This window comes from Orcinus orca, chromosome 15 (assembly GCF_937001465.1).
Source record: "Orcinus orca chromosome 15, mOrcOrc1.1, whole genome shotgun sequence".
Lineage (NCBI taxonomy): Eukaryota > Metazoa > Chordata > Mammalia > Artiodactyla > Delphinidae > Orcinus > Orcinus orca.
The window spans coordinates 73,312,545-73,337,844 of NC_064573.1; the positions used below are offsets into that span (position 1 = coordinate 73,312,545).

Genomic DNA, 25,300 nt, shown 5'->3' on the forward strand with positions numbered 1-25,300 from the left:
CAAAGCTTAGGAAACTAGAAAAACTGGTCCAAGGATTATTAGCTCAGTGGGATTTCTGGGTGAGACTCCTGAGTGTGTCTGCATGGAAACACCGGTCACTTTGTGATGCTGCTCTGAGCTCTCTGGTTGAGATGGCAGCCTGGTCATAAGCTACGTTAGATCTTTCTTACCATTTAGGTTCCCATGGAAAAGGGAGGTGGGAAGCTGGGTGCAGCAGTATCTAACCCAGAGTTGCTCAAACATTTTGCTTCAAGACTCCTCCACACTGTGAAAGATGATAGAGGACCCAAAGAGCTCTGGCTTATATGTAATTTGCCTACTGATACTTACCATCTTAGACAGCAAAACTGGTCAACTATAAAAGCTTTATTAATTCGTTTAAAAAGAATAAATCCATTACATATTAGCATAAATAACCATAACAGATATTTTTTCCAAAACAAGCCATTTTATTTATTTATATTTAAAATTTTTAAAATTTATTTTGGCTGTGTTGGGTCTTTTTTTTTTAACATCTTTATTAGAGTATAATTGCTTTACAATGGTGTGTCAGTTTCTGCTTTATAACAAAGTGAATCAGTTATACATATACATATGTTCCCATATGTCTTCCCTCTTGCATCTCCCAAAAGCCATTTTAATGAGGAGAGTGGCATTGCTCTGCATTTTTGCAAGCCTCTTCACTTCTGGATTCTCATGTCTCCTTCTGCATTCAGTCTGCTGCAATGTCACATATCATGCAGGCGCTGGAAAACTCCACTGTACACTTGTAAGGAATGAGTGGAAAAGGCAAATGACATCTCAGTATTGTGAAAATGTTTCAACTTCACAGATCCTTTGAAAGGGTCATAGGGAGTCCTGGTGTCCCCAGCCCATACTTTGAAAACCGTAATCTCGAAGATGGGAGAAAAATCCTACTGAAGGGTTTAGTGGGAGGGGGTTTGACCCTGATAACGTGACAGACCCCAAATTTGGCCCACTCCTCACAGAAAGCAAATTCCAAGAGAGTTCAACCAGATTCTTTTTTTTAAACTGGATTATTTCTGATGTTCCTTCTAACTCTTTAAATTCTGTGTGTGGCTTCACTTTAACTGAACAGAAACCAAGTGCCTACCATGTGCTAGTCCCCAGCGGATATCAGGATGGTCAAGCATCATCCTGCAGTCAAGGAACTTCATGGTCACTTGATTTGAGGGGGCTGCCGAAGCGCAGGGCAAAGCGATTGCCAAGTCTCTTGATATGGCCTCAGGCATGCAGGTGAGGGGGTAAAGGGCCAATTCCCAGTCCCATCAAAGGGAGAGACCAGATGGTTCCCTTTAGTCCTTCCCTCTTGGACCAGCATGTTGGATGGTGCCCCATCCCACTCATTTGAAGTCCGACAGTCAGCGTACCTGCCCTCTCAATTCTTGTTTACACCGAATTCCCCCATTACATGATTGCAGCATATGCTTCCTCCTTCGATACCTATTTCAGCAACTTTAGAATCCATTGCTGACCAGTCTGAATTGTGGATTTCACAGGTTCCCTCCAGGCCTCCGCCACACTGGCCCTCATCTCTCCTACTGCTACCCTGAGGCACCTCAGGCATGAGGGTCCCTCTCCTTTACCCTCAGCCTCTGACACCACACTTCTTTACGCTCCTCTTTGCCAGTTGAGCTTTTTAAAGTGCTCTTAACCCATCTTCCTTCTACCCTTACTGCTCAGTCCTTACTGTTCACTGGCTGCCAATCCTCTACCTACGCTATCCTGAAAAATACTTTATTCACCCCACTGTTCTCACCAGCCACTCCATTTCTCTTTTCATTCACAACCAAACTTACTGAATGAACAGTATATACCCACCCCTCCACGGCATCACTTCCTGTTCTGTAAACCTGTGTACACTCCTGTCCCCCTTACTCCTTGGTTTTTCCTTTTAACACATATTTGCATTCTCAGAATGTAAGCTCCACAGAAGCAGGGATTTTAAAGCTTTATTTACTGCTACATCTCCAGCTCCTCCATCAGTGCCTGGCACACAGTGAGCCCTCAAATGTACGTTGACTCATCTTCCCCAATTGTACCATAAGCTCCCCGAGGGTGGGGCTTTGTTTTGTTCCTGTTACATCTTCAGTGCCTGGCACCTAGTAGGCACACAATACTTACTGAATTAGCAAAGGAATCCAGTTGTCAGGTAAATTTTGTGATTTTTATCTTATTATTTTCTTTTTGGCTGTGCCACGTGGCTTGTGGGATCTTAGTTCCCTGACCAGGGATCAAACCCGGGCCCCTGCAGTGGAAGTGCAGAGTCCTAACCACTGGACCACCAAGGAATTCCCTATGTGATTTTTTAAAAAACACTAATTTGGTAGATATCGTTTGCATACTATCTTTTGCATCTGTCCCTTCCTTCTGTTACCTCACACCTGGGCTTCGGCAGTAACCTTTATAGCTCTGCAGCTGAAATCCGTCCTGCATGCTTGCACCAGATAACTTTCCCCAAAGATTTTGATATTGCTCCTCTGCTCAAGAACTTTCAATGCTTCCCTATTGTAGTTTCTAATGTATGAACAGGTGGTACTGCAAAGCTCATCTGTAAGCTGGCTGTTCAGAACAGTGGAACAAAGTTTCCCATCAGTGGCACATAACTGCTACTTACCTCAGATCACAAAAGTTTATGTCTATTTCTAAATATAGACTTTATAATCTAGCTACCATAACATAGCTCCAGTCATTGAATTGTAGTTTAGATAATTTAAAACAATGTTTCTAGAGAAAAATGTGCTCACAGTTTCATTTTTGGGAGCCAGGCACACATCCTGGCCTGCAGGGGATTCTCCCTCAAAGCTAAAATAGATGATCCTTACGGCTGTGACAGCAGCTATCTAAATACACCCGCCATTCACAGCTCTCTAAATTCCAATTCCATCATGAAATCTTTATGATGAAATCCTTTCCCCATCATTCTAGCTGAAAGTGATAGCTCTCCTCTGAAGTCTAGGCTGCTTGACAGCTATTTCCTCTCTTGTATTGTCTTGTATATTTTATTTCTCATGAGTGTGTCTTATCTCTAATGAGACTGAAAGCTCCTGGATTGGAAAAGCTCTATCCTATAGTCTGTGGCACATAATAAATAGTGAGTACTCATTAAATGGCTACTTGAATAAATGAAGGAATTAATGCCTATTGCTTTCCAGAAGGCAGGCAAGTCAGGAGTCTGGATAATGGCCAATTCTGTTCTACTTCTTCAAAGTATCCTACAGTCCTGATATCAGGAGGCTGCCTTGGGCATGTGTGCTTGAGTCTGCAACAGGAAATGGCCGAAAGCATGAATGAGTCAGTGGAAAATGACCTTGGTTTAACAGCATTAGTTACTGTTTATCACATGCCTATATGAGCCAGGTAATTTGCAAACATACCTCAAATCTTTACAACTATTCTGAGGAAACTGGGGCTCTGAGACATTGTGATGTGACTTTTCCAAATCTCGAAGCTTTTAAGAGATGGAGCCAGGATTCTAAAGCATCTGAACCAAAGTCTCTGATTCCAGAGCAGGTTGAGAAGATGATCTAGAGTGACCTGCCTCACTGGCTGGTCAGGGGAGGATGTGCTTGCCTGGGGAATACTCTGAGGCTTCTTTTTTCCCTTATATTTCCTAAAACTGTTGGATCAAAGGCGATCCCACTAACCTTTCCCAGACCAAGAAGCATTTTTTTCAGTGATCATATGAATAGCTCCCCTCCCAGCTAGTACTTTTGGATCCCAAGTCCATGTTCTTTTGTCATCACCAGGCTGATTCTCAGCTCCTGGAAAAACAACTCAAAGTTTGAGTCAGATACTCCATGTGCTGTTCAAGGATCTTCCCTGCAACACTGTTTATAATAACAAGAAATTATAAACATGAATGCCTATCAACAGCAGAGTGGTTAAATACCACCATATGATGGAGTGCCAGTACCCCGCTGCTGTGAAATGACAGAAGGTTTAAGTATGTTGTTAAAGAGAAAAGGCAACTTACATACACATGTGATTGCACAGGCAAAGAAAATTCATTGAAGGACATTTATGCATTCAGAAAATATTTGTTAAGCATTTTAAGGTATCCAAGAAACTTATTAACAGGGGTTACCTGTGAGGAGTGGGTCTGAGGGAAAAACAGTAACTTGTGCTTTTTGGTAAGCTTCTGTACATTTAAAAAAACTCCACAAGCAGTATTCTGTATAAAGTCAAGATAAAAAGAAGTTTGAGAAAACAAGTAGAAATATCCAACAGGTACTTGACTAGAAAGGGACAGGGCTGTACAGAACTTACAAGTAACAATTTTTTTCCCTTCTACAAATGAGGATGGCGGTAGGCGCGTCCTACTTTTAGTGCAGGAACTTACTCTAAAACGGGAAAAAAAAAAACCCCTAGGGCTGATGATAAACCGAATACCGCTTAACCTCTGCGGCCCAGGTCTTCCTACCACGCGATCTGGAGAAGTATTATCTGTAGATGGTGTGCAACTGAAGCCGCGGGAGCTGCTGCTGTCGATCCCAGGGGTGCATCTTACACGCCGGGTCATTCATCTCCCAAGTTCTGCGTCAAGCTGGAAGAGACGCTGAATCTGGAACCACCCACCCAGCTTTACCAACGGGGCAACTTAGGCTTCAAGAGGTCACAGGGCTGGGATGTGACTTCGCCCCAGCGCTGACGTCAAAGGCCACACTCCTAACACACTACGTCCCGGCTCCTGTCCTGTAAAACTCCGCAGCCTCCAGCCGCCTAGGCGTCCTGTCCACAGCCCCGGGACATGGTGGAGGGCCCGGTGCCAGCACCCCGGAGGCAGCGTCCAGACAGAAGGGAGCGAAGTGTCCGAGTCCCCAGTCCCGAGAAACCGGGAGCTCGGCCTAAGAGCCGCCCCGCCGGTCACTGCCTGCCAGTCTTTCTCTCTCCGCAGCGCTTGCGAGTCTTGAAGATGAAGAAGCGAGTCCGTCCCGGACCACGGCCCGGCTTCTCCGGCACTCTCCGCTTCTTACAGTTAGGTTTCGACCGCAGCTCCGCTCTCCGAGACTTCCGGGCAGGGGGGCGCGGAGGGCTGGCGGCGGCGACGTTCACAGACGGGACGCAGGGAAGACTGGTCAGCGCCCGCGAGACCCTTCCAGAGCGCATGCGTAGTGCGTGAGCGCGGAGAGGGCGCGGCTGGCCGCAACCGCGGCTGCGCAGAGGCGGTGCCAGGCGCTGCGCCTGCGCAGTGGCGGGGCGGGGCGGGAAGGAGGGAGGTGGTGGCAGCGGCGGCGGCTGCTGAAGAGGAGGAGGAGGAGGGGGAGCGGAGGGAGGTGTTTCTGTCAGTTCCGGCTGTTTGTTCGGGAAGTGGATCCGCCGCTGCCGGAGCACCCCGGAGGGAGCTGCGGATCGCGAGGCCAGCACCGACCCCGCCCGCTAGCGCTCGCCTCCCCCGCCCGCCATGGCCCGGGACTACGACCACCTCTTCAAGCTGCTCATTATCGGCGACAGCGGTAAGGGCCGCAGCGGCCGGAGGCGGCGTGGGCCCTGCCGGGCGCGGCCCGCAGGAGCCTCGGGGAGGACAGGCAGTCGGGGAGGTGCCGGCCCGCGCGGGGCGGGCGGGGCGGCCGGCGGCCCCAGGGGCGCGCGGAGAGGCTCCGGGCCGCGCCGAGGTGAGGCTGGGGTGCCGGGCTGCGGAGCAGGGTGCGCGAGGCTTGGGGCTGGGCGCCCGGTCCACTCGCCGCGCCGGTCCCTGCCTCACGTATGACCTTGGTCAAGTCGCGCGATCTCTGGAGTTGGAGAGACCTGGGTTCTAGTCCTGGGGCTACCAGCTTCCTCACTCTGACCTTGGGCGAGTTGTTTCGCCTTTCCGAGCCTCAGTTCCCTCATCTGAGAAGTGGGGACTTGCCTCGGTGGGTGGTGTGAGTATTGGATGAGATACAGCTGGAAAAGTGCTTAGTACTCGAGCTGGCAGAAAGTGAGCTCCAGTTAGATGTTAGCTGTTGATGTGTTATCAGTAGCCTTTGTAAGCCTCGGTTTCTTCCTCTGTAAAATGGGCATATTCCCAGAACCTGCCTCATGGGATTCCTGTGAGGTTTAAATGAGGTAAGACAGGTAAAGCACTTCGTGCAGGGCCTGGTACATTCCTGCTGCATTATTACCTCTGTATGGTTCCATTTCCTCATCTGTAAAATGGAATAGTAATAGGATCTACCTCACTGGGCTGATTGAGTATTCAATGAGATAATGCACACACAGTGTTCAAAACAGATCCGGGCACATAGTGAGTGCTCAGTGTGTGTTTGCTGTTACATACTGTCTGCTGCTAGACGGGTGTTGGAGGTGGGTTGGCCAACATTACAAAAGTGCTTTGACCATTTATACACTCCTGTAGAGTTCCTAGCTCCCTCTCCAGTGCCTAGTGCAGTGCCTCACACTCAGTAGATGCCTAATGTATACTTATTGAATGAATGAATGAATATCAAGTGTCTTAAGAAAAGATAGGCTGGTTTCTGAGAAAGAGTGGAAGTTTTTTTTTTTTAACATTTATTTACTTATTTAGTCTGTGCCAATTCTTAGTTGCGGCAGGTGGGCTCCTTAGTTGCAGCATGGGAACTCTTAGTTGTGGCATGTGTGTGGGCTCTAGTTCCCCGACCAGGGATCGAACCCTGGCCCCCTGCATTGGGAGCGCGGAGTCTTACCCACTGGACCACCAGGGAAGTCCCAGGGTGGAGGGTTTTAGAAGTGTTTGGAGTGTGGCAGGTAAGCAGGTTTATGGGGTGACCAAGGGGTCAGGGAGGCAGGCCCCAGGAGGTTTATGGGAGCATAGCTGAGGTGCTGGGATTTTATGATGGGGAGGGAGGCTTGGGAATGTGCCAGACTTATAGACCAGACCTGAGTTGAGTGTTGGCAGCAGTGTCATGTTACTGGAGGCAGGGGCCAGGTTGGTGGTGGAACCCATGGATTGTTAAGAAAAGAGGGGACCAAATCAAAGGGGTTGTCAGACCCTGATGTGGGAGTGCTGTGACGGTGTCATAGCTGGACCAGGAAGGTGGGTGGGTCGTGGTCTCACCGTGGAGCCGGGTTGGGACGTGGCTGGTGGTTTGGATCAGGTGAAGGGTGGCTGAGGCTTCTGAGGCTGCTGGTGGAAGGGAGAAAAGTTAGGGGCTAACTAGGGAGATGAAGAGTAGCTGTGGCTGGGGGAGGAGTTAGAAAGGTGGAGGATGGATTCCTTGTGGTTTCAATGAAAGAAAACCAGACAAGCTATGTAGCCTCGCTCTTGGAGATGGCCTCGGGCATTTCACGGGGTCCTGAGGCTTATGCCTTTCAGGTTTTGATTTCAGCCCTCACCTTGGTTCTGAGGGGCTGGCACCAGGGTGATTTCTCTTCTTTTGGAGTTAAAGTCAGGCCACCATGGTCAAGGTCCCTATCCCTCTGCAAGACATCTGGGGCCTGTGTATTGATATACAAAAATGAAAAGCATAAGCTTAGCCAGAAGATGCACCCTATTGGCTTTTCTCCCTGGTGAAACCCAGGGGATGGTTTTGGCCCCTTTCTCACTGTACATTTTGCATGGTGTATTGATTTTTCACTCAGAAGTTAGGTGTGGGAGAAGACTCGCTGGGTCAAGATTTATGTGACCTGGTTCCTTTTTCAGTCCGAGCGTGTAGGACTACGTTGTGTAGAGGAGATGGATGTTTTACAGTTTAATTTCTCCTGACAGTGAGCTGATACTCAAAGCCCGATGCTTATGAGGCTGGGAGATGGTAGCCATGGAAGTTCAAACTAAGCTTTGGCAACTGAGCAAGGAGACTAACATCACGCCCTCCCCTGAACCTGGCTCCTTATGTGATGCTTCCTTAAGGTTTTTCAAACGATTTCATAGACACTCTCTCATTTGATCCTTACACGTTGCCTGTGTGGTTTGTCAAATAAGGAAACTAAGGCTCAGGGTAGCTGACTGTCTTGCCCCAAGTCACACAGCTCTTCAGAGGCAAAGCCAGGAGTTAATGCACATGACGCTTTGTGAGCAGCTGGTGTGGGGCCTGGCACACAGTAGGCCCTCAATGAGTGTAAGTTTCTTTCTGTATAAATCTAGAGCTCTTCTTCCCACTCTGCCACATTGTACACGCTTCTGGAATACAACCCCTCAGCTTTTGCAGCTCTTGTTTGTGCCTAAGATTGTATACTCTCTCTTATGCTCTTCTGACATTGGCTCTGATTTGTAACAGCATTTCGTCCGATCCATGGGCCCAGCCAGACTCATCCTTAGAACCTGGAGGCCGCAGTGGCTGTTGAAGGTCTAATTGAAGCTTTCGACCTCACAGATGAGTGAACTGAGGCTCGGGGGTGCGGTGTGTGTGTGACCTGTCTGATCCTATACAGGGAATTAGTTCCTGAGCCAGGATTAAACCTGAGAACACGTTACTCAAAGGTCTAAGGGTTTCCAACAGTCTAGAACCGAAGCAAAGAGGGATGAGGGAACTAGAGAGCAAGGGAGGAGCACGGCCAAGGGTGGGGGCTTCTATGGAGGCATTTTGAGGACCAGAGCATCTGTGTAGGGCAAGAGGCAGAAGGCAGGGGCAAGAAGGAGTTTGATGCAGGGAGAGCAGTGGTGACTGAGAGTGGGGGGTAAGGTTTTTGCAGAGAGAATCTGTCTCCCTGCTACCAAGAGGCATCAAGGGCCAGGGCCTGTGCTCTCTGCAGGGTTGAGGGTGATGGGGCTGGCCTGTCGGGGTGCGTGCTGGACATGGCCCTTGGAAAGCTGCTGACTTCGGCTGTGGTGAAGGCAGATTGGTACCCGTCACTTCCTCCCCTGGGCGGGTGCTGCAGGGTGGATGGTAGCAGCATGTGTTCCTAAGGTGGCTTCTTCAGGGGTATTTAGGAAACGGTGTTTCTCTGCATGGGTTTCCCTTCCTTTCAGCGGGGAGAGCAAGGCCAGAGGTGGGTGCTGGCCTGAAGAAGCCATTGACGTGGTAACTGTAGTGGTTTTGAGCAGCTCTGCAGATGAACTTGGGGTGAATGAAGAGCACCCGGAGAGGCCAAGCTGGGGGGACGCTGCTGCTTCCCTGCTTCACGCAGAGAGCACCCCCTGCCCTTAGACGTATGTGAGTCAGATACCATTTAACTTAAAAAAAGGATGCTGCCGCCCCCCGAAAGTTTGACCACCTCTGCTGCTTGGGCTTCTTTTACTGCTGCAGCTGTAGCGTTGGGTAGCATGGCTGTCTGTGATTGGCATTGGCTTAGTCATAAATTCACTAAACAGTGTTTTGTTGGCCCCTACTGAGTGCTGGGCCCAGCTTCCAGCCCCGTGAACGTGCAGGGCAAGTGGAGCGAGACCTCCTTCCTAGAGGAACTCATGGCCCAGTGGCCCAGACACAAGGTTTTTGCTGAGTAAGCGGGCCAGGAGGCTCCAGGAGGAAGCAAGGAGCCGGCAGGGCCGATGGGGTGTTGGCGCTGGTCAGAGCGCCGTGAGGGACTAGCCCAGGACTGGGGCTCTCCTCAGGCTGGGCAGGAAGCCTCGCAGAGGAAGTGGCCCCAGCGCGGCAGGCTGAGGCTGAGCGGCGGGGACCGGGGCTGCGGCACCTGTCTGCTCAGAGCTGCGCCCAGCCTGTCTTCAGGATGGTCAGACCCCGGTTCACTCCATGAGACAAGTTCTTCTGGGCATCGCTGGGCGACTCACCCACTTGGAGAGGTCCCCAGAGGAGATCGTCAGAGAGGACTGCCCAGAGAGGACGCCTGGGTCAGCTGGGAATGGGGCAGCGGCAGCTCCCTCTGAGTATCTGGTGAGCGCATGGGTTCCTCCCCACAGCCAGGCACACACACTCAAAGTTCGCTCTTAGCTGGGGGCGTAGGCGTGGGGTCTGAGACCCTGGGTTAAGATCTTCTCTTGTCTAGCTTTGATAGCACTGCTGCTAAGACTCTGACAGGCATGGGACACAGGAGCCACTTTGGGTTTTTTTGTTCCACTTCCCGAAGCAGATGCAAGAAGACCTCCCAAGCAGCATGTATTGGCAAGAGCCGTGGAGCTCCAGGGTGGACAGCCCTGGATTCAGATCCAGCTCCACGCCCCTGCCGAGGCCCCTAGACCAGCCGTGTAGCTTCTTGGAGCCTCTGATACCTCATCTTAATAGATGCAGCTGGACTTGCAGGAACATCCGAGTGCCGGCCACACGCAGTGCCCTGCGTGTGCTAGTGCTTTCCTTCTGTGCTCGGTTGACCCAGCTGGCTTGGGGGGAGGGCAAGGGCGGAGACAGGAGGACACAGGGCACAGGACAGGTGCACCTGGAGGCTAAAGCTGCCGTGTGTTGAAGTAAAGGGAAGCCACCCCTATGACGGTTCTGCCTGTTCTTGGAACAGGAGAGACTGTGGGAAGTGAAATGGTCTGAGCACCCTGAGCACCCCTGAGCTGAGGGGTGTCAGGCGGGCGCCCCCCTCGCCGCCCATGTAGCCACCCGTGGCATCAGCCGGGGTGAAGGTGGCCGACAGTCGGTTCAAGTTGTCTGCGCCTCACTTTCTTCATGTGCAGAATAGCCCTGAGGATCTCCAGGGTGCTCTGCAGCCATGCAGGCCCTTGTCTCTCACCAAACCGAAGCTCCACATGTGATGTGCATTTTCCAGGGACTGCATTCTAGACACACCTTGGGGCCAGTATCCCTTGGTCAGCCTTCCCCTGCTTCGTGTCCGTCGTTGGGTCTCTTCCTTGGGGTTGCTGGGCCTGGCCCTCACACGGGCCCAGCTCGTGTCTTACACTGAGATGGAGGAAGAGGTCAGAGATCCAAGGGGAGAGGTGTTCTGGTGCAGGCTGGTTGGGGAGGAAGATGGGTGCTGCTCTGCCTCTGAAGAGTTAGGACTCGGGACCATCTCCCTGAAGAGGGGTAGGGGTTGGAGTGGGGACCCGGGCCTCCTCTCATTTCCTGCTTTCTCCCCTGCAGGTGTCGGCAAGAGCAGTTTACTGTTACGTTTTGCAGACAACACTTTCTCAGGTGAGTGTGCCGCTGGGATGCTGCCGGGTGTTTTGGTTTTAACATCCCTTCCCCTGGCGCCAGAACACCCTGGCCTCTGCCTAACGTCAGAAAAGTCCTCATTCTGATTGCCAGACAGGGGAGGAGGAGGAGGAGGGGGCGTAGGTTAGAAGTCTCTGTGGTCGGTCTTCATCTATCTTGTTCAAAAAAATCCTCCTGCAGGCCCATCCTTTTTCTACTCAGGGTCTTTTTTGTATCCTAACATTTAAAAAAGAAAGAAAAAGACAAGTTAGGACATGCCTGTATAAAGTGTCAAACAGGAAGGCTCAATACAGTGAAAAAGGAGCACTGCTCCCCACCCCCTGCCCCACCCCCATCCTGGGTACCCTGGTAGCCTCTGCTCAGTGTGATGTGTCTCTCACTCGACTCCACACGCTGTGGGCCAGTCACTTGCCTTCCCCTCGGCATATCAAGGATCATCCTTGCACGTCTACATACAGACCTGTGGTACTTTTGAATGGCTGTGCAGCTTCCTGGGCTGTTCAGGGATGCACATTGTTCATAACAGTGTTCTTGATGCGTGCATGCTTTCTAGTTGCCTCTATTTTAAGTGGTGCTGTATTTCTTGGGACACACTGTGTGTTTATTCTTGCATAAAAGTGGAGTTACTAGGTCAGGGGGTATGTGCTTTTAAAGTTTTCACAGGTACTGCCAGTTCGCCTTTCACAGAAGCTGTACTAAGTTGAAGAGGTCTAAAGAGCCCCTTGTCAATGATGATAGGTACTAGGTCTTAGTGGTGTTCATTTTTGCTCAGCTGATAGGCAAAAAGTGCTGCTCGTTCAGTCTTGTGTTTCCCTGATCACTGGTGAAGTGGGGCACATTTTCATTGGTCGAGCACATCAGGTTCAGTGCAGAGGCTTTGGGCTGTCTTGGCCTCTCTGATCGAGGACTGATGTGTGACTACCTCTGGGAATTCCCGTGATGCAATTGAGGGGCGAGCTTCACTTAGGAAGTGATTACATGGTGGATGCCTCTCTCTTGAGGAAGGGAGAGGTGGGTTTCTCCTGACAGTGGCCCTGCACACCCCTGGTGGCATGACATTGGAAAGAGTTGTCTTCTCTATGTGACCATGAGTGTGACTGAGTCTCAGCTCATCTTTAAAAGTGGGACCGATCCCCATCCCTCCCACGTAGGGTTACTGCGAGGATTCCCCAGGACTAAGTAATCTCTCAGTAAACACCAGGGGTTTGTCGTTGTCTCCTGTTCGAGAATGGTGACTAGTGGGCACTTCTCACTGTGCTGGAAAACATTCCTCTTCCTCCTTATGTCCCTCTGACTCCCCCTCCTGTCAGCTCTCAACTCTTGGAGGGTTCTGTTTTGCAACCTCTCTCCTCCTTTCCATTTCTACTACCAGTTCAGACTGCTGTTGATTCTAGCCCGAAGCATTACAGCAGCTCCTGCCCGTCCCGTACCAGACTGCTGAGTTTATCTTGCTAATGCATGTCTCTGGCAGGGTTTCCTCTGTTTAAAAACCTCAGCGGTCCTCTCAAGTGAGCAGAGTTCACAGCAAGGTTTCTCCACTGTAGCACCACTGATGCTCTGGGCCCTGTAGTTCTTTGCTGTGGCGACTGTCCTGTGCATTGAAGGATGCTGAGCAGCATCCCTGGGCTCCACCCACTAGATGCCAGCACCCTTCCCCCTCCCAGTTGTGACAGCCGAAAATGTCTCCAGACATTTCCAAGTGTCTTCTGGGGGGTGACTCAACAATCCTCTGTTGAAAACCACTGGCCTTCATAATCTATCTTCAGTTCACCTTTCCAGCTTCCTACCTCATGCTGTCTGTTCATGCTTTTTTGTGTTTTCACTAGCTCGCTCACTTATTCAGCCATCAGCTGTGTATCAAGTGCCCACAGCACTAGGTGCTGGGCTGCTCTCCTTGGTGTAATCCAGTCCCCGCAGAGAGCCAGATGCCGCCTTGTCCTCTGTGCTGCCTCAGTTCTTTTCTTCTGGGTGGGATGTCTTTCCCCCAGCTAATCTCAGCCTTTGAAATCATACCTATTCTTTCAAGCCAGGTCTAAATGTGACTTGCGCCCGAGAGCCTTCCTTGATCTCCACCCCACTTTGAACTTTGACCTTTCCTATCCACTCTACACACTTGATAGAGTCAGTTGTGTGTGTGTCTTGTCTGCGGCACCGGGTCACACTGTCAGCTCCAAATGGAGTGAGAACATGGGCTCTTCTAGCATTCGGGCCTTTGTAAGCCTGGACAGGACTATTCTGTTGCCAAAAATTCTCTTTAACTCCATCTTTCACACAGATGCCCCAAGAGAGCTATTTACAATGCAGCTCTCATGCTTGGATTAAACCCTTCAATGCCTCCCTGTCACACACAAAAGAGAAAGTCCAAGCTCTTGAAAATGGCACAAAGGCCAAGATCTGGCCTTGCTCACCTCCACCCCGAACCTGCCTCCCTCCGTGTGCTTGACCTCAGGTCACTACCCCCCGCCCCCCCCGCCCCCCCCCCCGCCCCCCCCCCCCCCCCGCCCCACTGCTACGTTTGCTGCCATCTCCTCTGCCGGGAGCAGTGTTTTTCAAATTGCAGGGCGGGACTTAGTTTTATTTTTTTAGTTTTTATTGGAGTATAGCTGATTTACACTGTTGTGTTACTTTCTGCTGTACAGCAAAGTGAATCAGTTATACAAATACATATATCCACTCTTTTTTGGATTCTTTTCCCATACAGAATATTACAGAGTAGTTTCCTGTTATATATATGTAATAGGTTCTTATTAGTGATCTATTTTATTTGTATATAGATATATATATTTTACATATAGTAGTGTGCATATGACTTATGTTTCAGGAAGTTAATTTTGTGGGTCATTTAAAATGTTAATGCATCATAGGCTCCCACCGTTCCCAGGCCACAGTGAACGTGTCCATGCCCCGGCCACTCTAGTAGAGGGGCATGTCCCCTCCCCCCAGTCACGTCCCCTGTTTTATTTTCTCTGTGGCACTCGTTGCTCTTGAAATTGTCTTCTTTATCACTGTTTCATTGTATCCTGTCTGTTGCCCTCACCTTGGGGCTCGGACTTTGTCTTTTTTGTTCAGGGCTGTGTGTGTCCTCCAGGCACTTGGAGTGAGCGGGGGCGGGACAGTGGAGCCCAGGGTCACCTGTGCCATTTAGGGCGTGGTCTGACCAGGGCGGCCTGTGGGCCCTGCTAACATCTGTGTGTGTGCAGGCAGTTACATCACCACGATCGGAGTGGATTTTAAGATTCGGACTGTGGAGATCAACGGGGAGAAAGTGAAGCTGCAGATCTGGGACACGGCCGGGCAGGAGCGCTTCCGCACCATCACCTCCACGTGAGTCAGGCCAGCCCCGCTCCTGCTCAGACCCCTTGCCACCGACATTCAGACACAGTTGAGCCACTAGTGCCGGGTCACGATAGAAATGCCACTGGGGCGGGCCCCCGCGACTGTTGGGAGGTGAGCTCCTTGCCGGCTGCAGTGGGTGGCGTCAAGTGGGGTCCTTCCTCTTCCTGAGGCTGCAAGAAGAGGAGGGGGCGTGGTGGGACAGCGCGCGCCAGTCCGCTGACCCTCTGGCCTTTGGTTCCTTTGTCTTTAAAATGGGGTAGCAGTGGTGATGTTGGCTTTGCCAGGTGGTGAAACACTTAGGCAATGACAGTGCTCTTGTTAGGTGTCAGCTGTGACAGCCGGGGTCATGGGGTCAGCCGTGCAGGCTCCCGTCACCACCCTGACTTCCGGGAGGGGGCTTCCCTCTGCTGGGAGGCCTGGAAGGAGCACTGGTAGGTAGGAGGCCGTTGGGCGGCCCCTCCTCCCCAAAGCTGTCTACTGGGAACCCAGCTCACGCTGAGGGCTGTCCTCCTTTGCTGCTGCAGTACCTTTGTAATTCTTAGCTGTAAACAGGAGGAAAACCTAGCTGGAGCGCCAGACAGCAGGGGTCCTGTGGAGTGGCTGTTGGTTAATGGAACAGGTTCCAGGAAAGAGCAGGGCTATGAAGGCAGACACTTGGGAATTTACATTTTTGCTCTGCTGTGTGACCTTGGGCAAGTTGCCTAAACTCTATGCTTCAGTTTCCCAGGGGGCTTGTCTTTGGGATTTGCTTTAATGCCAAGTCCAATGTGCTTGGGGACATCCACGTGTGAACATGGATGATGCCATTGAGCTCCCTGCAGCTGGTACTCTCATCATCCCTGTTTTACAAACGAGGGAGCTTCTGAGGGGGTCCTGCTCCCTGTGATGGGCAGCGCCTGCGCTCCACACTGGGGTGTGTGCAGAGCAGGAGCCAGCGCCTGGCCTGGAGTAGTCGCTTCTTCCATCGGCCTCTCCTTTGCCTCCCCCAGCAGAGCCTGTGTGAGTGGGGCTCTTGGGAAGGCACGGGGGAGTGTTGTCTCCTCCCGGCAGGGTGAAAATGGGGCAGACCCCCGGCTGGCCACCCATCTAAGAGGTGGCTCAGGATCTGAGGGGTGGAAAGTGTGAGGGTCGAAGAGCCCTCACGGTGGTGGCTGGGAGTGTCGGGGTGTCCAGGGGTGCCAGCTGGGTGGATGGGTGGCCCTGGTCAAGGGGCTTCAAGGGGCCAGAGCCTGAGCAGGCCTGGAACGGGGGCGGGCTTCTGTCACTGGGCCAGCCCTGTGGTGAGCACACGAGCCAGGATCTGTGACTCCCTGAGACCCCGGGGGTCCCCAGTCCTGGGGGCTGCCCAAGGCAGGTCTCTGCAGCGACTTCCCGATGAGCTGCCTGAGCCCCCTTGTGTCTTGGCAGCTGCCAATGAGGCCTCAGCTAAGGAGGGCAGCTCGGGTCAGGGGGTCCTTGGGGTAGGACAGACATCATGAGCTTTGGGCAGCCCAAGCATCTAGGCCTGAATAAGACCAAGACCTCTTGTCGGGGTCGGGAGGAACGGGCACTGACCCCCAGATATCCTTACTCTGGGCTGGGACTGTCGCCAAGGACCTTACCTGCTTCATTTCATTTAATCCTGATAAAAAGTCCTGTGATTATCTCCAGTTTACAGACAAGAAAACTGAGGCCCAGAGAGGGTGAAGTAACCTAGCTTGCTTGGTTAGGAGTTGAACTGAGGTCTGGCTGATGCCGAAGCTCTTGCCTTTAACTGGTCCACAGCTCTGCTCTCTGCTGGCCCTCCACGGCCAAGGGACTGGGGCCGGGGCTGAGGCAGACGGCAGATGTTCTGGTGCCTCCTGTGGGTTAAAACCAGTCAGGGAATTCAGGGCATCTGAGGATACTGGGCCTGTGGCCACAAGAAATGCTCCAGGCAGGGCAGTGGGGCGGGGGAGCCTGAGCCCTTTCAGCAGAGAAGCACGGCCCTGCCCGGCTGGCCATCCTGAGGTCAGCTCCTTCCAGGGCATCGGGAAGAGGGTGAACTGCCTCACTCATCCTCTGGGGGAGAACTCCGCTGCCTGCAGGCAATCTGGGTTTGCACGGGAGGGGAGAGTGCCGCACGCCAGTCGGCCTGCCTGGGGGCTGAGGGAAGGAGTCTGGAGTTTGTTTCAGGAGTTTGTTCTCTTCCAAGGATTGGGGCAATCGGGGGGCAATAACGTGGCCTTTTCTGATTCAGGGCATTAAAAGAGAAACTAAAATTGCATGCTGTTAGCCTGCTGAGAACGCCCTGTTGTCCCCCTCACTGTTTCTTGCCTCCTGGTGGCTGGGGTTCACTGACCCTGAGCTGTGGCTAGGGGCACGGGCTGGGGTTGGGTGCTGAGGGCAGAGGGCGAGGCAGAGGCAGGGAAGCCCCTTCCGTACCTGGCCCTGGGCTCAGACCCAGGCTGTGGCTTGCAGCAGTTCACTCCACTCAGCCTTACATCCTCACTGGTGACGTGGTGACCCTCCTGTCTTGTACCAGGTGTGGCAAAGATCAGTAAGGTCGTGGGTGTGAAGCACCGGCGCTGTGCTGGCATAGAGCCAAGTTGTGGCGCGTGGACGTGATGACTGATGCAGGAGGAGGTGGAAGCCCAGCACACCGGTGCCCTCCTCGCCCGAGCTCTGAGCTCCGGACTGGTTCTCTCGGGTGACACCCCCTTGCCTGGGTCCCGGAGAAGGCGGAGGGTCCCGGGGAGCAGTGGGGGCTTGTGCTGGGGCCGCGGCTGTAGGTATTTCTTGGCATCTTCAACTGTCTTCAGCAAAGGAGGGTCTGGAAACACAGTCCACTGCTCGCATGTCCTTTGTTGGAGGGGGACAATCATCTGTCCTCACCGGTTCCCGGCATGCTCTCCTGCACCTGCTCAGGTGGGTGTCCACCAGGTGGACCCAGGTGATGACCTGGTGCTCTAGGGGGCAGGGAGGGGCAGGGCCTGGATGGCTTGATTGTTCGGGCTCCCCAGGGCAGGGCGCTGTGTCCCCAGGAAGGCAGAGCTGCGGGCAGATGAAGCTCCTGGGGGATGTCAGCGGGTGTCTGAGGGTGGAGAGCCGGGGTCGTGAGAGAGGCTGGGCTTTTCTCACTGCCTTGGTGGCCGGCCTGGGGAAGCTGCTATTGCTGCTGCCTGCCATGCTGTCCCTTGGCTTTCTTCCATCTGTGTCGGGGGCCCAGATTGTCACTGAAGGAATAGTAATAGTGATAATAAAGAGCTGGCCCTTGTGGAAATATGTATTATCTCCTTAGTCCTCATAACCACCCCAAGAGTCCTAGTACCCCCATTTTACAGTTGAGGAAACCGAGGTGCCATGAGGTGCACGCAGTAACCTTCCCAGGGCCCCACAGCCTTTCATAGATGGAGCTCGTTTGACCTGTGTCCTGTGATCGGGCCTTGACTGTGAGGGGTCGGCCAGAGTGCTGACGGGCAGGCAGGTGAGAGCACAGCTGCACCTGCCAGCCTGGCCGGCCCCATCCTCGTGCAGCCTGTGGTGCCTCAGAACCGCCACCTGGGAGGGGCTGCTTTCCTACGGGCTTGGGGCCCTGATGAGCCCCGGGAGGGCAGAGGCGCTATGGGCTGGGTCGGGGGGGAGTCCCCGTCTACCCGTGAGCACGGCCTGTTGCAGGCAGTGGTTCTTACCCTCGTTGTTCTCAGAAACCCCTGGTGAGTGAGAATCTCTGCAGCGCTGGGTGATGTGACGTGTCAGGGTAAGGGGTGTCACCTGGCTACTGGGTCAGTGAAGGCGCTCTGGAGAAGTGTGAGGCTCTGTCCTCCTCTTCCTTCCAGGGTTGATGTCCTCCATCTGTCCTCCTGAACCATGTGAGTGAAGGGGGATGTGGCGTCTGGAGAGGAATGTTCACATCCTCCTGCCTTGCAGACCTTCCAGCTGACCGTAGGTGCCGGGGTCTGTGCTTTTGGATGCGTCCTGATGCCCAGGTCATTTCCATGCCCTACCTGCCCCCCGGCCTGGATGAGCCTGGAGTGGCAGGAGGGGAGGTGCCCACCTGCCCCCAGGGGAGTGAGAACAGACCTTGGCAGGCTTCACAAGTGGTGCGTGTTCTTGGAATGGCATTTTACTATGACAAATTTGAGGACAGAAAAAAGTTTTGAATGTTAAAAAGAGGACAGTGGTAATATGATGTCAAATGCAAACATCGCCTGAATTTTAAAAATAAAACAACTTCAAAGAAGTTTCAAGCTGTTGGCAGCCTCTGAACGATTTGGTTGGCCACCGCAGGGCCGAGCGCTCCCCATTTACCGTGCCTGGGGAGCAGCATGAGCAGCAGTGCTGCCGGCGTCCTACCTGCTGGCTGGGCTCTGGATGTCCAGCCGAGGCCGGAGGGAGAGGAGACACCAGGCGTGCTGGGGGAAAGCACTCGCCCCCTCGCCGTTTCCCAGCCGCTGTCTGGATGCAGGCAGGCGGGTCCTGCGAAGGGGCTACTCTTGTTTAGGCTGAAGCTCTGACGCAGACCCTGGCCCTACAGATATTATCGGGGGACCCACGGGGTCATCGTGGTCTATGACGTCACCAGCGCCGAATCCTTTGTCAACGTCAAGCGGTGGCTTCATGAAATCAACCAGAACTGTGATGACGTGTGCCGGATACTAGGTGAGGCTGGACCCAGCAGGGTAGACAGTGGGATGGAGGGTGGCAGGGCGTTCCCACGGGGCTGGGCTGACCCTGCTTTGCCTTGAAGTGGGGAATAAGAATGACGACCCTGAGCGGAAGGTGGTGGAGACAGAAGACGCCTACAAATTCGCCGGGCAGATGGGGATCCAGTTGTTTGAGACCAGCGCCAAGGAGAATGTCAACGTGGAAGAGGTGAGGCCTGCGCCGGAGGGGCAGGGGGTGAGCACGGCCCAGCTCTGCTCCACCACCATGGCCTCCTTGCCCCATCCTGGCCTGCCCGGGGCATCCAGGTGGCCGACAGAAAACATCACAGTAACGGCCGTTGAATGAGTGCCTCCTGTGTGTGCCAGGCCTTGTGCTAGGCTCTTTACAGGTGCCACCTCATATCTCACCAGTCCTCTGAGGTAAATTAGTCCCATGTTTCAAATGGGAAACAGGTTCCAGCTCGTGAGAAGCTGAGTCAAACTATGACGTGCTCCACACCACAGCCGTGCACAGTGTCCACTCAGTCCTTTGCCTCCCCGTCCCTCCCCACTGTCACCTCTTCCTGCTCTCTGGCTTTCCTTGGGGCCTTGGCCTCCTGTAGAGACCAGCTAGCTTTCCTGTGGCCTCCAGAGCTTGCTTGGGTGGGTGTCCGGGCGAGCCCCCAAAGGCATCTGGGGAGGCACATCCCCTCAGACTGGCTGGGCCTCTAGACCGGGGCAGCCTCCTGTCACTTAATGCTGCAGCTGCTGGAAAGCGCTTGTGAGTCTTTGGAGAAAAGCAGGACCTTTTGCCACAAGCCCAGGCTGGCTGCCCTCATGGCTTCAGGAGGGTCCTGCCTGTGGGGTGTGGAGCCCAGGGGCGCCAGATCCCACTGCATCCTGGGCTCGGGCTGCCTGATTGCAGGGACCCCGGGCGCCTGCGTCAGGCTAGGGTCACAGTGTGGGCTTTTCCACTTAGGGGCCTGTGGCGGGGCCCTGAGTCCTCTCCACGCTCCACTGTTGCTTGTGTAGATTAGGGTGGGGTGAGAGCCTCTGCCTCCCGGGTTGCGGGAATGAGTGAAGCAAACTATGTCACGTACTTGCTACCTTTCCCAGAAGTGGAGGAGAGCTGTGGGGTGGTCCGGGGAAGGTTCTAGGCAGGGTGTGCAGGGAGGTAGCGTGGAGCGGGCAGGCTCTGGGTGCTTCTGGTCCGTCGCAGGGGCACCTTTATCTGTGTTGTCTGGAGTCCAACTGAAGGAAAGGAGTTCTTTCTCCTTTAAGAGAAAGACTGGAAAACCCCTTCCCTGAGACGTAGCTCAAAGGTCTTTGATGTTGTTCCTCTTTGACCTTTATAATTCACCACCTCCTTCTAGATAGGGTTTGAAGACACACATACAAAAAAAACTCACCTGTAGAACTAGAAAGCTGGGCCTGGGGAGGCAGGGAGTTGGCCACGCTGTGATGGGGCCTCCACGCTGGTCTGAGGCCTGCCCTGCCTCCTTCACCCTCACAGATGTTCAACTGCATCACAGAGCTGGTCCTCCGAGCAAAGAAAGACAACTTAGCGAAACAGCAACAGCAACAACAGAACGATGTGGTGAAGCTCACGAAGAACAGTAAACGAAAGAAACGCTGCTGCTAATGCCCCCAGCCCACTGCAGAGACTGCACTGCGGCCACTCCCCCTGCCCCAGGCCAGGGGGCTCCTCTCCTGGGGGACACTGTTTCGTGCCGTTATTTAAAGAATTCTCTCCACGTTTTTGTACCGGGAGGCGCCATCGGCACTTCCTCCCCTCCCCCATCGAGTGCCAAGAAGGTGTTGGACAGCCTGCCCTTCCCTTCTGGCGCCCCTGCCCCCCGGCCAAGGCGCCTGGGCCCGGCGAGGACGCTGCCAGCCAAGCGGACTGATTAACCGGAGTTTGTACATAATGTATATTGCTTTAACCAGCGCATCACCCTTGTCCTGCTCTGGCTCTTGCCTCCCTAATGCCAGCCTGCTGCGACACCCCCTCCCCACCCAACCCCAAGTTACTGCCAGCAGCTTCCTGAGGGGACAGGATTACATGCTAGACATACCTTTTGCCAACCTGGGCTGGTGAAGTGGGCTCCACGTGACTCGTTCTCTCCTGCAGGCTGTCGGTGTCTGTCCCTGGCATGTAGGGGCTCACCCCTGTTCAGGGCCTCTGCCGGCCCAGCTCCCTCCCCTCTCCATCCCATCCTGTAACCATTCTGGCAGCTGAGGAAACCTGGCCTTGAAGTGGGCCTGGGGTTCCCATCAGAGGCCTGGCCCTTCATTTCCACAGAAGGAGTCACTCCTGCCCTTTGGCCAACGGATTTCTTGTCCTGCCTTCCAGATGCCTCTGAGCTACAAACCCAAGGGAGCCGTGGCTTCTAATTTATATACCAACCTGTTTTGGTTCCAACAGAAAGGTAGGGGTGTGTTTGTGCAGGGATGGGCTTGCAGGGGGACTAAGGAGCATCATTTTAACAGATAAAGAAAAATGAAGCCAAATCAAATGAATTAAGTTCCTCATACTCTTTTTCTCTTACTGAGGTTTGGTTGGCACAGCAGCAAAAGTTGTGGCCGCCCCACTTTGGGTCCAGTGTTTTTAGAAAAACTGAATGGCTTCCTGTCATCGTGGAGCCGGGCTCTTGGCCGAGCGGCTCTGCCTTCCCGGTGGTTTGCTGGTGGGAAAGGAGGGGCCTTCCACCCCGGTCTCTGTCGGCCCAGGGCCTCCCGCTGAGTCTTGGGTCTCCGATGCAGCCCCAGGCACCTTTGAGTGTGGGGAGTGGGTGCCAGGGGCCGCTGGGCTGTGGGGACAATGTCTCTGAGCTGCACGCAGGCAGCCTTGGATCACTGACAGGACTGTTTTAGTACAAAGGTAGCATGAGGATTTCTTAGTGAATGGGAAGGAATGGCCGCTGGGGCTGGGAGCCAGCTCTGACCCACCGTGGTGCCCTGGAGGAGAAACCAGGGTCGTCTGCACTTGATGACTGTCACCGCCACCCCCTCGAGACGCTTCATTCACCTTTCCTCTAAAAGGATCACGTAACCTGGGAATAATTTATTTCAACACCATGATGTGTTTTACGAGATTTCCTTTCCTAGGTGATTTCCAGGCCAAGCCCTGATTGGACAATCACATCACAGATCTCACTGCACATTTTCCATGTCACTGTTGATGGGTTTTCAATCAGTAAAAAACTGGGGGTTTCTTGTGTCCTGTCTCGCCACTTCCCCAAACTGCCAAAAGCCCATAGTTCTGTGTGACAGGCCTTGAGGTGGGAGCGCTGGGCCTGGGAAGGCGGTGCTGTGGGGGTGACAGCAGGTAGCCCTGTCTGGTTGGGGTGCTGAGAGCCACAGCATGGTCTCCATCCTCAGGACCGTCCTGGTGACCACAGGTCCCGTGGAGGGTGTGGAGAGCTCAGGCCTCCTGGGTGGGCCACAGCTCGGCTCTGAGGTGACACTGGTGTGGCAGTGCTTGCAAATTCAAGCGGCAAGAGGAGGGGGTCCTGGAAGTTTCCAGCCCAGGCTAGACGCCACCGTGGCTTCTGGCAACTGGACATCCAGACCCAGGTGGTGGGGTGATTTGGTGATGACAGTGTGCCTGTCCCGCTGAGTGTCACACACGTGAATGGGGGGTGGGGGAGGGGGAATTCAGGGCTGGACCGGCATCCTGGTGGACCTGATGTGAAATTCCTGTTGAACAACAAAACTTTTAAATGGTTTGCTAGGATTATTTCTGTATTGAAAGTTTCTAATTATGCTTTTTAAAAAAATACTAAAAATAAAGGTTCAAGCTGCCAGATTTTCTTCCAGGGTCTGTTTCCTCTCCTCCAGCTGTGCTCTGGGTGGGCCTGGCTGCTTCCCACCCATTGTGTCCAGCTCTTGTTTGTTCTGGTCTGAGTCCTGCACAGGTGCCCATCAAGGCTCAGGGATGCTTTCAGAAGCCAAGTTTGTTTTCTCCATGAAAGGTGGGTCCAGGTTGAGCTTCCCCTCTGGCTGGGAGCACATGTGGTAAGATGCCAGGGGAAATGCCATGTTTATTCTCCGTGTGCCCAGAAGGATGCAGCGGAAGCTTTGCCTACAGTGATTTCTTTCTGCCTCAGAGTCTCTGCCAAGCTGTTGGATCTGCTCACGGCTTGGTAAGCGGTGCTGGCAGGGCCTGCCTGTAGCTGGGCAGCTGCGGCGCTGGCAGGGAGCCCGGGGCCAGGGTGGGCGTAGACATGGTGCCTTGGGTCACTGCTCACAAAACAACTGTCATTGATGGGCTGCCTCCACTCTCCAGGGGAGGTGCCTTTTCCTGGCTGAATCCACTGATTTTGCACCAACGCATGAGGTGACCTCCCAGGTGCATGGGTGACTCACTATCACTGCCTTTTCACAGCCAGCCAGCCAGCGGTTTGAAAACGTAAAGCTGCATTCTGCCCAAACACCCCCTCTAGGTACCCAGTGACTGAGGCGAGAAGCTCTGTAGAAATTCATTTTATTCTTGAGACTATTTTCAAAAGAAGCAGTGGTGTGCTGTTTTTCTAAAAATATGCCTTTATAGATTCATATATAATATGTATATTATAAAATCCATACATGTATTTACATGATTGCTACATACAAAATTACAGCACTGTGGTATGTACATATCTATAGGTACATTCTTTCCACTCATCCCTGCTGTGCTTTTCCCTTGTGAGGGAGGGAGACGAGCCTTTGTAAAGCGGCTTGCGGGCTGGCTCAGTCCGGGTGCCTCTGAGTCAGGGCCTCAGCAGAGAAGGTGAAGTGGTCGCTGAGGAAGGATCAGGAGTCGGGTTGCCGGGTTGGTCCTTCTGTGGGCCTGGTGGGCAGCATGTGGAGGCGTCCACCCCGTGGTGCCAACACTGCCCTTGAGGTGGAATGGCTGACCACAGACCCCTCTGGAGCCATTCTGTGGCCTGGACTTGCTTGGCCAAGCCAAGAACTTGTAATAGGTAAGGGGTGCCAGGGGCCTGTGGGAGGAGCAGACCCCTCTCAGCCCTGGCGCCAGGAAGGGGAGAGGACTGAGGGCTAAGCCTCCAGAGGGCCCTGTTGAGGAGGAAGGCCTGCACTGGAGGGGGTCGGGGAGGGAGGGCAGCAGTGGCAGGGGCTGGGGCAGGCCCTTCTCCCTCTTAGGCTCGGGGTGGCCTTAGCCAAGCCCCGGCAGGGCCCGCTGTGGCCGAGTGCGAGCGTAGCCCTAGCCGTCAGGCCCCACAGGCTGGGGCTCCTGGCCCGTAGATGCTCCAGCAGAGGTGCATGCACGCGGGTGAGGGGCCGCTTCCTCCCTGGGCCAGGCGTTGCTGGAGGGTGGGGTTCAGGCTGAGGCCTGGTGCCCTGCAGGACTAGGCCCCCATGGCTCAGACCAGCTGGGGGCAGCCAGGGCCTCCTGAGGCATGCAGAAAGGGCCTCCATTTCTTCCGTTCCCCGTATTCCAAAGCAGAAGGGCAACGGTGCTTGGGGTTGGGCACGGGAGTCATTGAGGGGTAGGCGGGGTGGGTTGTGATCCATCAGGTCTGAGCAGCAGAGCCCAACCAAGGGGCCACTCTGGAGGCAGTCCGAGCCCTGCTCAACAGCAGCGGATCCCAGGGAAGCCCAGGCTGTGGGGACAAGGCTCCTGCCCATCCCTCTGTTGAGAGCAGCCTTCTGAGGCCGAGTGGGCCCTCCTGGACGACTTGGCCCCTGTGTGGGTGGGCAGTGCGGCTGCTGAGCCTGGCCCGGGGGTGGGGTCTGGTGTGCACACATGGTGCACTGCTCACATGCCCCCTTTTCAGTCGCCTCCAGTGCACCCATCCTTGCTGGCCTGACTCCTCCCAGTTTAAATTTTCCTGAAGAATGAGAAGAGCCGTTTGCCTTCAGCGGTGCTGGGCTCATCGCCACGCCCCGAGCCGTGGGCCCTGGAGAGGGCAGCAGCAGGCCGGCTCTGTTCCTTCAGGTGCGTGTCCATCAGCTGTCGGTCAATGACCCTGTGCATGTCATCCTGCAGAGGGCAGAGCGGAGGGGGCTGAGCAGCTCTGACCCGGCGCTGCGGGTGGGCGGGGAGGTGGCAAATGTAGGAAGCACGAGAGATGAGGATGAGGGATGAGACGAGTGAGCGGCTGCAGCCACGGCTGCCCCGATGCGACCAAGCAAGCAGCAAGTGTGGATGCAGTGCGGGGACACAACAGTAGCCACGCGGCACCTCCAGTCTCCTCAGCGCTTGGGATGGCTTCTCACTAATATTACTCCCTCGGCTGACCCCGCAGACCAGGTGTGTCTCTGTGGGCCCAGAGGATGGCCGCAGCTGATACTTGCCTGTCTGCCTCTCCACCCAGCCTGCCAGCCCACACCAGTGCTCAGCCTTGCCTGTGACCGGCCCTCTCTGTCCTGCTTCCTGTGTCCCCT

General features: G+C 54.0%; 2 protein-coding genes, 1 long non-coding RNA gene and 1 other non-coding gene across 12 annotated transcripts in view; 1 reads left to right on the forward strand and 3 right to left on the reverse strand.

The window, feature by feature from the left end:
• Positions 1-353: 353 nt before the first annotated feature.
• LOC125961326 (uncharacterized) lies at positions 354-4,195 on the reverse strand. Its single transcript, XR_007471925.1, has 2 exons — positions 4,109-4,195; positions 354-766 (listed from the first exon to the last, which is right to left on the reverse strand). It is a non-coding gene; the product is annotated as an uncharacterized LOC125961326 (long non-coding RNA).
• TRNAG-UCC (transfer RNA glycine (anticodon UCC)) lies at positions 2,241-2,312 on the reverse strand. Its single transcript has one exon. It is a non-coding gene; the product is annotated as a tRNA-Gly (tRNA).
• A 1,074-nt stretch (positions 4,196-5,269) lies between the features above and the next one.
• On the forward strand, positions 5,270-22,716 carry RAB35 (RAB35, member RAS oncogene family). Of its 3 annotated transcripts, XM_004281431.4 has the most exons (6): positions 5,278-5,477; positions 10,899-10,949; positions 14,171-14,294; positions 18,802-18,926; positions 19,015-19,139; positions 20,424-22,716. In XM_004281431.4, the coding sequence occupies exons 1-6, from the start codon at positions 5,426-5,428 to the stop codon at positions 20,550-20,552; spliced, it is 606 nt and encodes a 201-aa protein (XP_004281479.1). In that variant the 5' UTR covers positions 5,278-5,425; the 3' UTR covers positions 20,553-22,716. The 3 variants fall into 3 exon arrangements, with proteins under 3 accessions (XP_004281480.1, XP_004281479.1, XP_033264488.1); XM_004281432.4 differs by lacking the exon at positions 19,015-19,139 and having other exon boundaries at positions 5,270-5,477; positions 20,424-20,530; XM_033408597.2 differs by lacking the exon at positions 5,278-5,477 and having other exon boundaries at positions 9,756-10,949.
• Positions 22,717-23,380: 664 nt separating this feature from the next.
• BICDL1 (BICD family like cargo adaptor 1) overlaps positions 23,381-25,300 on the reverse strand; it is a 96,476-nt gene continuing 94,556 nt past the window's right edge. For 6 of the 7 annotated variants that reach the window (XM_049698624.1, XM_004281433.4, XM_033408596.2 and 3 more), the window contains one exon: positions 23,381-24,896. In XM_049698624.1, coding sequence (XP_049554581.1) covers positions 24,735-24,896 — 162 coding nt within the window. In that variant the 3' untranslated portion in view covers positions 23,381-24,734. The remainder of the gene's footprint in view (positions 24,897-25,300) is intronic. The other variant, XR_007471922.1, reaches the window with a different exon arrangement.